The sequence below is a fragment of the Caloenas nicobarica genome, chromosome 10 (genome assembly GCF_036013445.1).
Source record: "Caloenas nicobarica isolate bCalNic1 chromosome 10, bCalNic1.hap1, whole genome shotgun sequence".
In the NCBI taxonomy this organism is placed as follows: Eukaryota; Metazoa; Chordata; class Aves; order Columbiformes; family Columbidae; genus Caloenas; species Caloenas nicobarica.
In genome coordinates, this window is record NC_088254.1 from 4,738,357 (window position 1) to 4,755,443 (window position 17,087).

Genomic DNA, 17,087 nt, shown 5'->3' on the forward strand with positions numbered 1-17,087 from the left:
TGCGTTTTGTCTGTCTACCACTTTCCCCAGGTCATAAGGAACAATGAAAGTAGTCCCAGACTTCTATATGACAGAAAGGATCCCCTAGATCCAAAACGACACAAGGACAGAAATCGGTCCCCTGCAATATCAAGATGCACAGCAGAAAAGATGTGCAGCAGGTTGTTTCCCAACATTAAGCAACTCATTAGAACATGACCTTCTTGGTATTTCACTCTACAGCACCCAACCTGTAGATGATTTCTCTCTGAATTTTCTTGCACTTTCATCCCTTACAAAAATTTTGCTTAGAATGTAAATGCAATAATCCTGTTACAGTTACCAAAAAGTGAAAAAAACCCACTACCTGTAAAAAAATCCCAAAAACCAATAAAACACTTCCCAGCGATCAAGCCACAAATCAGTATAATTTCAAGTGCATGTTGGAAGTGACATCTTTTAGCATATCAATGATAGCTGTTAAAAAACTAACAAACATGCGGCACAGGCAATTAGGAAAAAATCCTGCATGCAAATCCTCTGACAAAACTGCAGAAAACTTCTGATTGACCCAAAGTAGAGATTTATATCACAGCTTGCTGCTGTAGTTTTATAAATGCATGGTCAAATGACAATATCACACTGGGTGCACTACGATTTTTCCTGTTAGGCTCAGTATTAAAACTTACCTCATCTCTAAGCATTTGCTTTGAAGGAAAATGCATGCTAGAAAACATCACAGCTCTTTCATGAAAGATATTTCCATACTTACTGGTGCTACTATTTTACCCGTCTGTCCAACTTGCAAGTCATTAGGAACAAAGCCAGCATCAACAGCTGCACGGGAAGCTCCAACTAGTTGAAAGAAAATATTTCCAGTGTTTTCTTTTAAAATATTAGCAAGCCAAACTTTTATCACCACAAAAGCACATGTATGTTACTGAGAAGTCCCACACTCTAAGGGCACATATTTCGAAACTTCCCTCTTAAGAGCTCTTATAGTAATCCCTCTCTATACCACTGGCTGAAACTTCCAAATACTAAGTGCTAATGCACTTCATAAGCAACAGGAAATCCTTACTCCCAGCACCAAAGGGCCATATATTTTAAACCCAGGATTTCAGTCTGGCATATTTCCATGATTTTTTCTTGTTGCTTTGTCAAAACAGGATTTTCCCATAAATGCCTTCCCATAATGTTCCTCCAAGTTTGAATAGAACACGTGCCATCTTGTATTGCTGTGGAGCTCAAAAGTCAGGCATAGTAAAAGAAAAATATCCAAGTAAATTTGAAAATGCCACATGGACACTTAGTTAGTGAAGCCACCAATTTGAAAACAAAGCCATTCATTTAAAACTATAAATTTATTATTACATATGAAATCTAAACTAGTTAAAATGTTAATGCATTGTGCTGAAACACTGTGTACATGGTCAGTTTTCTCCCGTTAATAAAGAAACATAGCAAAAAGAGTTGTTCAAACACCAAGCACTGTGCAAGGAATTCTGTAAAAGAGTAATATATAAGGACATATGAAGAAAATATCAGCTCTTCGAAGTGAGATAAGACCAGTTTTTAAAATTTATACAACTTCGCTTTTTGTTTGTGAGCTTGTGTTCTGGAGATTTGATAAGAACAGGGAACACTACAGTTTCACATTTTGCTTCATACACAGGCATTTAAATGCCCAGTTGACCACAAGGACAAGACAAAACTTTTTCTATGGCTAAACTAACAGGATTTTAAGAATTTATTTGATAGCGACACGAAAATAAAAGACTTAGGATGAACACTGTTTTTAATGTGACCTTTTGAAATACAATAACCAGGCTTAAAAAAAGGAGGAAAACAAGTTTACCTGCAGCATGCAATTGATCCGCAAGATCATATAACAACTTAAAATTTTCACCACTCTTCAAGCCTCTCCCTTAAAAGTTAAGAATGAAAAAAAATGAAGAAAAAACATAATATGCTGTAAGATTTTTTTATTGCCTACATAAACTTTCTGTATGACTATCTGCATTTGCAAAAGCACAAATATACACTTGCATAGGGTATTTTTTTGATATATTACTAAACTGAATTTAATATTTGGAGATATAGCTTTTGTCTTCGTGATTAATATTATTATTTCATATGTATGTAAGTATAAACCACTTCCTGCCTACAGCACCATCAAGATCATTCTCTGAAATCAGATGAAGAGGACTGTTGTACTAATTTGTGCTCCCTCTGCTGGCTTTAGGTACAAAACTCTGTAGTGGGATAACTAAGGAATAATTTTTTAGCCGTAGGCACACAGTAAAAATCACAGTCCATTACTTCATATAAGAAGAGCAGAATACAAATATAATTATTTTAAAAATCATTAAAGCCACTAGATAATAATGTTTAGACTGCCAGTAATGATTAGCAATAATGTTAAATATGACAGATTTGGATCTAAGAACACTTCATATTAGAATAATTTTAAAGGGATTCACCAAATATGACAATGTTCTTAAAAGACCTACTAGCATATGTTACACTCATGTTTTATCTCTTCCCAAAACATACGCGTTGGGTGCACTCCCACTGGCCCCTATGCCATATTTCGGAATTACATCATATCTTTTTAATGTGTCACATTATAGTGTTCTGCTACAGATATGATTTAATCAGGATGTACCATTACTTAAATGCAACATGACATTGTTTTGGTATTATCTACTTACCACCTGATACAACCACTTTTGCACTAGTAAGTTCTGGTCGATCGCTTTTTGTCAACTGCTGCTCAACCCATTCAGAGAGACCAACTGGCGGTGGAGGGGTTACTGCATTCATCAGATGAAGAAAAACACCCATAAGAGAAAGGATAAAGCATGTAATTTTCAACCTTTTAAACCTGAGTTTACACATAATGCAAAAGTTCATTCTATAACCAACTCTACCATAAGCTTTTAACTACCAGTAATTGCTCCATGGCTCTGAGTTACAAGTCTCTCTCATTAGCTGTGTTTAAATAACCTATAGTACAAGCTGCACTAAAGTGAAGGCCTCTTGTGTAAGTAATATATTGATATCAACCCAGGATAAGTATGTTTCTTATTAAGGCAGGCAATCAAGTCAACAGAGTAGTGTAATATGCTAATCTTAAGCATCATGTAGCATTTGCTTCCTAACATACACAGACATTGAGAAATACAGGATGGTTCATGGGCAGGTCCAAAGCCACCCAGAAAAATACGGGGACTGGGACAAGCACAGACAGCACGTTACTAATGCCTGCCTCTGCTGGATTTTCAGCACCATCATAAAAAGGCCCCCAGCAAAAACCAGTGGAGGTGATCAAACACTGGAGCAGGTTGCCCAGCGTGGTTGTAAGCCTCCGTCTTGGAGGTACTCAAAGCCTGACTGGACAGAGTCCTCGGCAACCTGCTCCAGCTGATCCTGCTCAAGCAGGGAGGCTGGACTGGATGATCTCAAGAGGTCCCTTCCAACCTCAACTACTTTGTGATTCTGTGACTGGATTTCTCTATTTTCAAAGCTACATTGCCTTCATTAAAATAGTAATTTAAACTGATTTAGTTAAAACTGATAGAAAACAATGGTTTGATCTTCTCAAACCAATTTAAATTGCTACTAATTTAGCTAGACACTGTAATGACCTATCTCAAACGAAATACGACCATTTAAACCAAAACTGTGAATAGCCAGCCACTTTTATTTTTGCCCAATCTTACTTTGAAAACCAATCTGACTATTCAAACAGCTGTAACTTTAAATGAGAAAAAGGTTTCAAAATGGCAGTGGCAGAGGTTTAAGCAGCAAGTGAAACAGGCACAGATAATCTCCATTTCTGTTCAAAGAGAAAGCAGCAAGTGAGTAGATAGTCCATTATTTTCCCTTACCAGATATCACTAAAAAGTGCAAGTACTCATATTAAAAGCATAAAGACTATGACTATTAGTTTGCTTTGACAAATACTTCCGCAAAAAACGACCATGCAGTGAGTAAAACATTAATAACTGTATTGCATACAATGACAGAATACCAGAAGAGATACTCACACTTTTCTATACTGGCGCTACCACCACTTGTTGGTGCAGCCTCAAAAGAAGTTCCCCGTACAGTAAATATTTTAATTGCTTCCTCACATTGCACAGTACAAAGAATATTTCCTAAAAGAAAGGGTCATATTATATTTTTAAAGAAGATAATATCAGACATACTGTGCTTTAAAAACCAAAACCAAGTAAAATTAATATCAGAAACACATTAGCAGTTCTACTAGAATAGACAACATTCAGTTACTTCCCAAATTTGCAGTTTTAGATGACTAAATTTGAAACCTATGCACTTAATCAATGTAGATTGCAAACAATTTATTTTTTAGCTCCATGTTTCTGAAGTATGGTAACAAATCCTCTATTTTAAAGGATACATAGCATTCAAATGAAATCTTATGAATGAGCATTTTAATTTCAGAAGTGGGGGGGGAAACCCCAACTTTGAAAGTGTCATTCTTTAACATAAAGAGCATCTATAATTCAAAGTAGATCTTTTACGCTGTTGCATGAATTCATCAGAACAGAAGACAATGAGGCCTGGCCCAAGTATTTGTGGGACTGTGTTTCTCTCAATAAGATATAGAGGTATTTACTTCACATTGCAGGGAACACATAAAGAGAAAACTGCCGCAACATCAGCTACCCATAACAAAGTCATCTAGAAACTGAATTATTGGGAAGCAACTCAGAAGCGCAACACAAAACCACATTCTGGCGACATAACTCGAAACGTAATACCAAGTTGGTACACATGGTACAACCTTGTACAGTAAAATTAAGAAACACAAGCCACTGAGCTCATATCTAAATTAAAACACAAGGTCAGACAAGCATCAGAGAAACAAGACTGGAAAATAATTGTAAATTAAATCAATTAAATATTATGAATAATTAGTTCAATGTCTTCATAACTAAGAAAAATAACCCTGTGGTATCTCTAAATCAGAACTAATGCTAGTCATATTAAATAAAGCTGGACAATTAGCTTAATGTCTTACATTTTACAAAATCTGATCAGAAGAACATTAACAAAGAAATGCAGTATGTATAAAGGAGATTACCAAATTCTATTAATTGAAGTGACAGACCTGGTTTCTAACTGACAGTACCAAAGCTGTTGGATTACTTGCTTTCGCACACACGAAGCATCATTGTCCATCTCCAGGCTCCATTTTCATGAACCACAGCAATTCAGATTGTAAAGTGCAAACTCCTATCATATTCCAAGATTTTAACAAGAGCATTATGTAGAAAACTTATCAGTATCGGATCTTTTGTTGCACGAATACCACATACCTTTTGTGATTACCCACCTGCATACATAGTTCTCACAAAAGTGTCCGGTGACTTAATTTCAATAATGTCAGACACAGGGGCAACATCAAGTGTGCCAGCCACTCTGGGCATAAGATTCTAGCAGTTAAAAATGAAAAGTTAGCAAAGTAAATGCTAGGTAAAATGTACATGGTCAGTAGAAGAACATCTGCTGTCCCAGTTTTAACTTTATATAATGCTGTCTGTAAGTAAAAAGACACCTACAACTGCAAGATTTTTTTTTAGGGCTACTAATGTAGCTTTACCAGCCAAACAAAATCCCATTATTGGAATAACATTAGAAATTTTAAGAGTCTTACAGTAAATAAACATTTAATTTGATATCTTAAATCGGAAGGCTTATTTGCTTCAATAGTTTAAAACTGAATATAGATGCAATTTACTCAGAAATTTGACAATTATGGATTGCTGAGTTCTTAGCACTTCAAGGGAAAAAGAAAAGCATTTTGGTAAGCTAGTTACTGGAAACAATAGGAAATAAACCCTGCACTCTTCCTACAAAAGCCAAAAAAAAATTATTTAAAAAATTATTATTAAAATATTCTCCTGCTCTGAAATTAACCCTAGAAAAATTACCCAGAACCTTTACAAATGGGAAGGAAGATAAAAAGGGTAACATAAATCACGAAGAAATTAATGACAGCAAGAGCTTTGTTTGCTTTTTGTCCCCCCTCCAAATCTGGTATAATGCAAAGGGCTCAGTTCTGAAATGTTAAGCATTAAAATCTGGAATCATAAACTTTAAAGCAAAAGCTATCAACCTTTATTAAGACACAGCAGGTCAATATAAGAAAAAAAAAAAAACCCTAAGACAATGTATGTAAAGATTTCTCTTAGCAAAATTACAAGTATATGAACTGATAGTGATTGGAAGTGAAATTAGTCAGATGGAAGGCTGATGTCATCCCACAGCAGCAAGATTTCTGAAGTATCCTTTTTCTCTAATTTAGCTGCGCCAGGGTGACCAGATTGTTAGTACTGAGCCTCTCTGCATACTTAAACACACACTCCTTAAAAAAAAAGTTCTGAAAAACTGTATTTTCTTTAAAAAACATCTTGGCTAGGACTTGGATCTGTGCTATTATATACATTTACAGACATTTCAATTTACATGACTTACATCATAATTGCGATCCACCCCCCAAAATGTGCTTCCAACAGTCTGCACACTCTCATTTCAAAATTTTTCATCTCAATTTACTGTACTTTTCCTTATAATTTTCATAACACTTTCAGATCACTTAATCTATCTTGCGTTATTGTACATTTTGCCTTGTGTACACAGAACTAACTGGTTACCACTAAATATTTCCTCTACACAGTTCCTTTGCCCAAGTCAGCCCATAACAAAACCCAGACACAAAAATCAGTGTTTCTAACTAATGACTTCTTAAGCAAACTACTGTAACACTTTTTTAGAACTCAAAACTGCCCACAGCTGACCTCTCTCGGGCATTTGGTTCATACCCTTACATACAATCGTGTCTCCATCTCTTTTCTATAAGAAATTTTTGATGCACTTTGATTTACTTACCTTCCCAAAGGCAGATGCTCCAGCACAAATGTGGGTATAATTACATTTTTTATGAGTTTCCACAATCAAGGGAGTCAGCTCCTCTGAGGATAAAAATATATTGCTCAAAATTTACAACTATCTTATTTTCAATTGGAAATATAAAATACAGTTACTTTCGTCAATGTATAAGAACAACTCTCACCTGCTAGAAATCCTTTGTACACATCATGCTGAGCGACTAGAACTTTTGCAACACCCTGCACTTTGCTGACTTCTTCTGCTACCTACGATTATAAATGAATTTTTATTAGTTGCTATTATGACTGCACATGGAGGCTCCAACTAAACCTAGATAGAGTCCCATGATGGCAGGCACCATAAACAAATACGAGAGAGTCCCTACTGCAAAGAGCTTCCAGTCTATAGATTAGTTAAAACTGGAACACAAAAGCATGTGCATTTCAAAATCAGAACAAACCTGATGGAGCAAAATACAGATCTTCTAACTCACACCATTGTGCCTTACATGATAATAAAAATTAATTTTGTGAATAAGAAAACCACAAAGCAAATCAAGCATAGGACAGATTGCCTCCTGTATCCAGGATTTCACAATGATCTCATGATTTATTACAACAGCTGATAACAATCATACTTGAAGATTATTGCTTAGTATTCCGATACGATCATCAAGAAACCAATGCTGCTTTCTTTTAAGTCAGTCAATATCTACTGCACAAGCACATAACACAAATACAAACGTACAGAAATGTTATGATCTGTGTCCAAATTTTAGGAGAAATCCCTCGTTTGCAGCTGACTCTTTGCCTACTGATGTGATGTGTATTTTCAATCCTATATTTAGCCATTTTTCTGTTAAATTTGAAGAAGTGAAGTTTAAATGATAAAAGGGTTGTTGCAGATCAGAGAGAAGAGGACTGACAGCAGTGTCTGGAGACCACATGCATTGTCCCAGAACTAGCATAGTTTTACTGAGTTTGCTGAGTATCAGTTTACCCTCAAAAATGAACAAGAGGAAATAAATAAAAATTCCATAATAGCTGCTACAGAATATCTGTTTGAGTAATTCGCTCTTTTGTCCTACCAACACACAATCTTATAAAGAAGCTTAAAAAAAACACCAAAACCCACAAACAAAACAAAAAAACACTAAATGAACATAACCACCTTCATTTTCTGTAAAGTACATTTCCCGAGCATGACATACATTGCCAAATAGACACCATATACTCAGTATCAAAACCCAAACAAAACGTTCCCAATATTTTTTCTACTATACAAGTGCCAAAGCATAAGGAAACTCAAAGACAGACATATCAGGCAAAATTTGTTTTTATAATTTTCTTGATCTAGATAAATATTTGCTTCTAGGTCTCCACCTTGAACACCCGGGTCTCAGTTAGAATCAGTCTTAAATAGCCAGTAAGGTTTTTCCAAATTTTTGTGAATTAGCTGCCATAACTATGCCTCCTAAATGAAATACCACATATCGCTTTCGGTATAACAATTCATGAACAATAGCCTAGTGTGAAAAATATTATGCATATTTATTTGTACTTTTACTGTTCACACAAGACCACATCATGCTGGAATAAGAGCATCAGTAATGTACTATTATTATTTCTAGATTTTGCACATAAAAATATGACTAACAATACAACAGCTAATGTATAATAAACTTTTTTAAAATGTGAGCTAAATGATAAAGTCAAGAAGCACTAATTTCAGAATTTTAGGTTGCAAACACACTCTCACTACGGTACTAGTAGTTGACTAGTAGCAGCAAGATGCTCAGAAGCCCTATTTGTCACTGTGCTGTTTCATTTCTGCTGGTTTCCATTTGAACAGTGCGAGCTTCTTTCCAGGTTCTTAGCACTGCAATAATTGTCTTGCAAACTTTACAGGGCAATATTGGTTTAAAGGTTAATTGGCCTTTAGTCCTATAAAAATTTGCTTGCTTAAGCTTACAACAACTGATATTGATACTCTCCCTTGTGAAATGAAATCTATACCCACATTTTAACTTCAGAAGAGAAGTGTTCAAGTGCAGGACATTTCCAGCAGATTAGCAATTCCTGGTACAGTTCCTCTTCACTACAGAGTATTTTTCAGGCTGACCAAGATGCTACCAAGTATTGCTTCACTGCATTCATTTCATTCATATGAAAACAGCATTTCCTACCTTGTCACAGCTGGTACCAGCTACTAAACAAGAAACTTCACCTCCAAGACGTTTTGCCGCAGTGATAGTGTTTAGGGTAATGGGTGTAAGAGTCTCATTGTTGTGTTCTGCTATGACTAATGTACTCTGAAACCTCCGGAGCAGCGATGCCTTTAAGGAAAGAGAGAGACAGAGGAGTTTGATACACAGCATTTAAGTAAGAAACTGTTCCTAAGAGCATCCAATGTTTTACAGAAACATATCAATTATACAAACCGTAAACCGCTGTTGTCAAACAAAATATGCTAAATCTAGATAATTTTTATTGAGGAGGAATACATTTGACTTCATCATATCTATAATATGCTGTGTTTTAAGCTAAAACCTCCACAGGAAAATACTGAACAATATTAAGGAAAACATTTTAATACATTACATTCGAGCTCAGCCAATCAATTTGACTAAGTACCTCAAAGGGTGAAGATTAGACCAGCAAGACTAAGATACAAAGAAATCAAGGGTAGCAAATAAATATTTACTTTTGATTGGTTTGGTTTTTTTGTTGTTAGGTTTTTGGTGGGTTTTGTTTCTTTTTTTTTTTTTCTTTCCCCCAAAATCTAGCTACAGAACTCACTTTTTCAAGTGGTTTATATATAAAGGCAAAACTGTATGCAGTGGCAGGATAACAATTAAGCAGAAAGGTCCTACAGCCTGAAAACACACTAATAAAACTGTTGAATAGCATCAGGTTCCTTTTTTAAATTAATTTTTTTCATTTTTTCATTTATTCATTTTTTTCCTTTAAAACATTTGACACTTAACCACTTAGTCTACAACCACAATATAATGATCCTTAGATAATAATTTTGACCAATTTACTGTCCACACAGACTTCAACTTCTAAAGCAAAAATGAAGGAAAAAAAAAAGGCCAAGAAAGAAAAAAAAAGGCCAAGAAAGAAAAAAAAAGCCCAAGAAAGAAAAAAAAAGGGCAAAGATTTGCCATGAAACCAAACCAAAATAGTCTAAGCTCTGAGACTCTGCTCTCTAATTTTCAGGTGAACCTGCAAAAAGCATTATTCCTCCAAGACTAACAGTAGGGTAGTGAAAGGGTTTGGGATTGGAAAGGGAATATTATCCTTCAAGTTTATCCTACATCAAGCCTAAATCAAGACTTGAGTTATTATCAATGTAATACAAAACACAAAACATATCCATTATTGTGACCAAGGCACAAACATTAGCACAATGCTAAGACTACACAGTCAAATACTACTTTTTTAAAACATATATTCTGTCCCTATCTCCCCTCACACCAAATTGACACCTAAATTTAAAAAAAAAAAAAAATAATAATAAAAAAGCCTCTGGAAATCTGAGAGGTTAAAATTTCAGTTTGGACTTCAACCACACAAAGCCTACCAACATGCTCAACTCCACACAGAGAAAGCAAATCCCAAGGACTTCCCTGAAGCTAATCACAGTGTAAAAATATAAATACAAAGATAAGTTTTTGCAGAATCAGGACTGCAATTTGTCATTTTGATTAAAACAATAAGGATTCTTGTAAAAGTGCTCTGCATTTCATCTTTTATGCTTAAGGTTACTTGTTATGATTAAAGATTCTAAGGTCATTTGAAGCCTATTGCCAGTAACAAAATATTTATTGCTAATACAGATCAGACACCATATTTTTGATTATGTTCCATACATCATTTGCAATAAAAGTTACGAGATTTTAGTCTCCGTTTGAAGAATAAATCCATGCTTTCGTGGCAAAAATCCCACTTCTCCAATGATTTATACTTGTGTTGCAGGGTAAAGTGGACCGCGCTCCTGAAAGTTTCTGAAGTTTTTAAATTTCCAGAGGGAGCAACAGATTCTTTAAAGATTTCTTTAATAACAGCCTGGCTTGGCTCTAAGAAGCATGCATATCAAACACACACTTAATTCTGACTATATTATAGCCTTTTCCCTAAATAAGTACCAGAAAAGTACTGCACCACCAGAAAAGCTCTTTATCATTCTGTCAGATGATTCTAGAATAAACTGAAAAATATTTTCTTTAGCCAGAAAAAATAAGAGCAATGGCTGTTGCTTGAGCAGACTGGATATTATAGCATTAACTGGGTATTATTTCTTAACTGACAAACCCACATTTTATATTTGTGGGAACTGCACACCGGAAGGTCACTTTATGCCGACATGCATGACATTTCTGAACACAAAGACAACACTAGATTTAAAATAAATTAAAAGTCACATTCTAGATCTTGAGTAAAATTCCTGGATGACAAGTAAGATTCCTATGTGAGTCTGAATTCTAATATACTAATACAGGTAAAGTAATTTTTTTTTTTAATAAAACCAAACCAACACCAAACTGACTTTTCTTTGTTATAATAAAGATTCTGCAGGTAGTTATTTCGATGAAGTAACTTGTCCAGCTGCACGTGTGCAAGAATAGCTCATTATTTCACTGACATCATTTCTCCACCTGTACCTGGGCAGGATGTCTAGTTTCAAACCTAGATAAAATAGGAAGGTTCAGCATAAACCTAAACAGCTGGCAGCAGGGGTAAAAATACAAGAAAATAAACACACAGACCAACTCAACTATTGAAAACAAAGCCTTGAGAGGGAACAACGCTCAGCACTTGTGCCACAGAAGGCTCCTGGTGAAAACTAGGCTCTGGAAAAATCAAGCCATCCAAAGAAATCAATTGCAGTTAAACATCCTACAAATCTGGACAACTGAGTGGCTTCTCAAGCATGCCAGTAGATTATGAACACATCTGCCAGCAACCAGTAGAACTGGAAATTTATTTCACCTAGATTTAGATACAAATCAAAGCTAAACACCTATGTTCCCTCTACAGCAGAAACATCTACATTTCTTCTCTGGTGGAAACTCCAGACAGTGATTTAATTTATACTAAAATAAACATTTATGAAAGAAAACCGTCTGGAGTTTCCAACTCCCTGTCCTCTCCCACATTTACTGTAGAGCAAACCTGGCCTCTGACTTCCAGATATCTAAAAGTTGGTAGGATTAACTTAGATGTGCAGTATACACCAATTAAGTCACTCACAAAGTACCAAAGGATTCGCTGAATCTAATCTATCTTCTCAAGTTTCCCCAGAGCCTCTTTTTGCTCCCTGTGTGAGAAACTCAGCAACACTTTCTGAGCAGAATGTGAAAAATTTAAGCACAATATCCACATTTCTAGATTTGCGACAAAATAACTTAGACTACTCACTGCCACTGTCCCCGCCAACTGTTAGAAATCTGGATATGCCCAGTATACATGCACAGATAAGCCCTACATGCGGCCAGCACCCTAGACATCCAAAGTACTCATTCAATTTGTTCTGGTGATCTGCTCTTCACAGCAATGCCAAGGCAAACTGAACTTATGTTGCACTTTCAGCACATAGACAAGTCACCTGAACAGCAAGAAGCAGGCCCAGCACTTCTTAAATACGGATTTGCCACGTATATGCTACAAATCATATGTATTAACATCTGGAAAATCCCAGACAAAAGTGTTATATATCGTTGCTTGGTGAGCAGACAGGTATCAATGGCCCCTACAGTCACGAGTCAAGAGCTAACTGCCTGCAGCCTGCTCCAAGGATGCTCCTTGTAACACACAAATTATGATATCAGCTCTGCAAGTAACACATGTGGCAGACAAAGGAACAAACGACAGGACAGCCAAAAAGTCTTCCCAGAAATGCGAGAGCTTCATCAGGAGTACCCTACATGGCCCCACATTCCAAATACGCATAAATATAAAATAGGCTGTTAGAAACTTCACCCAGGAAACTGAATTTTGCCCCCAAGTGTCTTCAGAGGAGCCTAGAAGTTTTAGGAACTAAACCAAAATAGAAATTCACAAGGCAAAAGCACCTAACAGCTGGACCCACAAAGGTCTTGAGCTGCATTGCTTAGCTGTAAAAGCGAACTGGTCATAAATTAAAATCTTAAAACTGCTTAGTATGAATCATGTCTCTTATAGAGACCCATTACCACTGGGCAAAATTCTCAACTGACTCCAGGAACTAGGAATTGGGGTATTACTAAAGATAATGGCTACCTTCCTTACAACAAAACAATGTCTAATTCTATTAATAGGTAGTCTTGTGGCTGCAAAGCTTAAAAAAAAAAAAGTAGGAAGCTTAGGGAGAGGACAGAGTTCTAGCAATAACATTTATACTTCTTCTAGAATCCCTGTACAGATCTGGCTACAGAAGAGGTGTAAGCAACAGCTATTTAACTCCAGGAGACACTAACTAGAAAGACAACACTGAAGGCACCTGAACTCCAAAGGAGCTATAACTGCTGCAAAGAACAACAAAAGACATACACAAAATACTTATGAAAAGGATTTATTTAGAAAATAAAATAAAGACTTAAAATTACAAGGAATTGAAACAGCAATAAAAGATGTAATACAGAAGAAACTTTTCCAGATATATTCCACACAAACTGTTAATAAAAATCAAAGCAACAAAACTGTTCTGAAATGTAGACAACACAACTGAGAGTGAATTCAAGATAAATGAATACATTTTAAAAGTTAATAGTCTGAGCTTATCAGTGACAACTGAAGGATATATTAAAAGTATTCCCTAAGACTACAAATGTAGCCCAGTACTTTCTGAGTAAGATGTGTTTCAGGCTATTAAACCTATTTATCTGAACTACTTTAGTCTAAAAAAAAGAAAAAAAGAAACCCGCACGTGCATCATGAGATATATATGACCGAAATAATAATCCACCATTTCCAAAAAACACCAGGAAATTAAAAGCTCTGAAAAAATCAACAGGAACTCAAAGACTCAACAGCTGTGTAAACTGCCCCCCTTAACACTGTAAAGACAAAATAAGAATACCTGCTCAATATCACTGAAAATCAAGCAGGTGACATTTCACTTTATTCTAAAGCTATCATATGGTAAAATACTACACTAAAAAGTGAGACAGTAAACCTGACAGTTAAGACCACCACCACCTAAAGATTGCCAACAGCTTCATAAGAACATGCCTATATTTTGTTCAAGCCAACTCTAAAGCATCTCTTGTCCCCCCAAAAAACATATTGCAGAAACAAATGAAACTTTTACTTTATCTGGACCTTTAAAACAATAGCAGAATCCTGAAATATTATACAAAGCAAAACAGTTTTCTTAAGAAACAGAGCCACAAAATCCTTCACTTTCTTTTCCTCTGTTGCTGGGGGGTTTTTGAAGGGGCATGGAGGTAGAAGTGAAGATAACCAAGAGATTCATTTTGACTTGGAACCGTCAGGACTAGCACTGCTTGCCCTTCATGAATATCCTTAGGATAAATTCTAACTTCAACACAGGTTGAATAACAACTGGATACAGAATTAAAGGCACTGGTACTATATCTACCTACAATCAACTTGGTCCCAAATGGCTGTGTAACGTCATATAAGAAGAAAAAAGAAAAAAACACCACCACTGTGAACGGGCAAAAAGGCAGACGCTTATTTGATAAAAACGACAAAGAACAGAGAATGCTAAGGGAATACATTATCTATTTGTTTTATAAAGGTAAGAATGTGTGACGTCAAAATGCTCTTTAACTAAAAGTCTGCAAGATAATCCTGATGATCACAACTTCATCATTACAGGTTTGGAAGGGATCTCAAAAGCTCATATAAAGCTATCCTACATCAGATGCTAAGCAACCATATCTATGTTATTTCCAACACAGAGCTTATTGTTGGTGTGTTCCAATAATGAAGACTCCCGGGCAACCTATTCCAAAAAACTTACAATCCTTTCAACTAGAAAAGATTTCTTAACGTCTATCTTAACACTTCGTAACTATCTCAAATAGCTTTCTTGCAATTTAAGCCAAGTGTATCATTTTATCATCCATGGACCAGTGAAATGTCTTATTCTAACCTCGTCACCAATTTTTTGTGTACTTGCTCTCTCATATTCCTCCTCAGTCCTCCCATCTTTAAGTCATGCAACTCCAACCTTTCCTGGTTTCTCATACTTTACAACTCTCTCGCATTCTGTTTTTCTCTAGACTATTCACTCTCAAACTGCATGAGCATTAGCAGTGCTCAATTGGACTTTGCTTTGTTTCTCTTGCAGACTACATTGTCATCCACACACTGAAGATGCACACAATGTTTTATTTGCTTTATTTTAATATATTTATGATTTTAAATGAATATGGCTGAAAATGGGAGCTGACCTCATGTTTCCAGGACATGAAACTGAATTGTGCAGTAATCATAAGAGTAAAGTATTATTTACGCAGCAGTACCATATGTTCCAGGAGCTCCAGAGATCACAAGACCTTTGCTCTGGAAAGCCTACAGCCTAACAGTAACTGAAAGATGTCTATGATTACAACAATTATCATTTTTTTATTAACTAAATCATGTGTGTCCTGGTCTACTTTTAGTCTTAAGCCATTCCTAGTACCTGAAAACGATTAATATATCCATAATTCCTATTTAAGAGCTGTACAGAACTGTAATACCTCTAAAAGCCTTGGAGAGCTCAAAAAGAAATTTGCGAGACTTAAAGCTCTTTTAGAAGGGCTATTTACACACTGTTCTAGAGAAAGTGTGTGGTAGTGCATGCTATGAGATTGACCAGATACTCAGGGACATTTCACAAATCATCTGCTCCAACTAACCTTGAGTTCACCTACTTGTTAAATTTGGCAACAGCCGCTGTGACACATTAAGCAGCAAATGGCCTCTGAAAGCCCAGCACTCCTCCCAGCTGACCAGTATGAAGGTCGATACAGAAAAGCAACAAGTGTTTCACATTAGCTTCATCCACAGATGGTGATGGTTAAGCAATCACATTTCTACACGGTTGAGTTCATGGGACTGAGAAACACTCTACTAACACCTCAAAACTCCAGAAAACTTCTCAAGACACAAATTTCTTTACTAAGAGTTTGTAATAACAAACTCGAAGAGTCTTTTCCAGCCGCAAGGAAACTACACCTGAGCTAGTCCTGTACGAGGGTGGATGAGAGCGAGCACGGAGAAATTTAAGACTTCCCTTATAACTTCGTTAGCTCTTCACACAGGACAATCATCCTCAACTCTTGCCTGCAGTGAGCACCACAAAGAGCCTCCTAAACGCCCGCCGTCCGCTCAGAAGCTTTATTTTCAACAGCCACAGTGCGGAAGAGAGGCGGAGCCGCCCGGCCCCGGCGGCGCCTGTTGCTCGCCCCCCCAAGACACCCTCGGCCACCGCGGCCGGGCGGCGGAGCTCGGCCCCGCGCGCCGCCCCTCAGCACCTCTGCCCCACTGGGCACGCGCCCACACGGCCGGGGCGGAGGGAAGACGACCGGCCCCTCGACACCTCGCACCGGGCGCCGCGGCGGAGCGGGCCGCCCCCCCGGCCGGAGGGACGCTCGCTTTTCCCGCTCTCCCCCCCGGCGCCCCCCGCCCTCACTCACCGCCCGCCGCAGGCGCTGCGCCGCGACCGCCCGCAACATGGCTCCACCGCCCCGGCCCGGCGCCGCTCTCGCGAGAGGCGCGCACCACCCCTCCGCCTCATTGGCCGGAAAGGCGGGCCAATGAGAGGCTGGCCAATGAGCAGCGGTAGAGAGTAGCCCCCCCCCAACCCGGAGGCCGCGCGCCGCAGCGGCTGGAGCGGCTCGTGCGGGACCGTGGCGGGGCGCGCGCGGGACGGTTCTTTATTGCAAGCAGCAGAGAACGGAGACGCAGCAACGGCAAAACCCGCCGCTGCAGGTGCGGGACGGCGCTGCGACTCCCCCTCAATGCACCCTCAGCCGGCACCTCCCGTCGGCGCTCGGGCGGTGCCACAAGGCTGAGCGAAGTTGCTGCGGGCGTAAAGGTGCATGTACAGTGCCCACAGAGCACCTCGAAGGGAAGCGGGCACCAGTCCACCTCGCAGCACATGCACCTTCCCGCCCGAACTGATTTGTTACTAACACCAGCCGTCCTCAGCCGCCTTTTACCGTTTACCCCTGCGCTGTTTTTGCAAAG

At 37.8% G+C, this 17,087-nt stretch overlaps 1 protein-coding gene across 1 annotated transcript in view; it reads right to left on the bottom strand.

Annotated features, from left to right (window-relative positions):
- ETFA (electron transfer flavoprotein subunit alpha) overlaps positions 1–16,635 on the bottom strand; it is a 32,539-nt gene extending 15,904 nt beyond the window's left edge. The window contains exons 1-9 of the mRNA XM_065642150.1: positions 16,535–16,635; positions 9,086–9,235; positions 7,085–7,166; positions 6,901–6,983; positions 5,345–5,444; positions 4,032–4,142; positions 2,694–2,795; positions 1,838–1,906; positions 752–834 (exon numbers count right to left, since the gene is read on the bottom strand). Coding sequence (XP_065498222.1) covers positions 752–834; positions 1,838–1,906; positions 2,694–2,795; positions 4,032–4,142; positions 5,345–5,444; positions 6,901–6,983; positions 7,085–7,166; positions 9,086–9,235; positions 16,535–16,573 — 819 coding nt within the window. The 5' untranslated portion in view covers positions 16,574–16,635. The remainder of the gene's footprint in view (positions 1–751; positions 835–1,837; positions 1,907–2,693; positions 2,796–4,031; positions 4,143–5,344; positions 5,445–6,900; positions 6,984–7,084; positions 7,167–9,085; positions 9,236–16,534) is intronic.
- Positions 16,636–17,087: the final 452 nt, after the last annotated feature.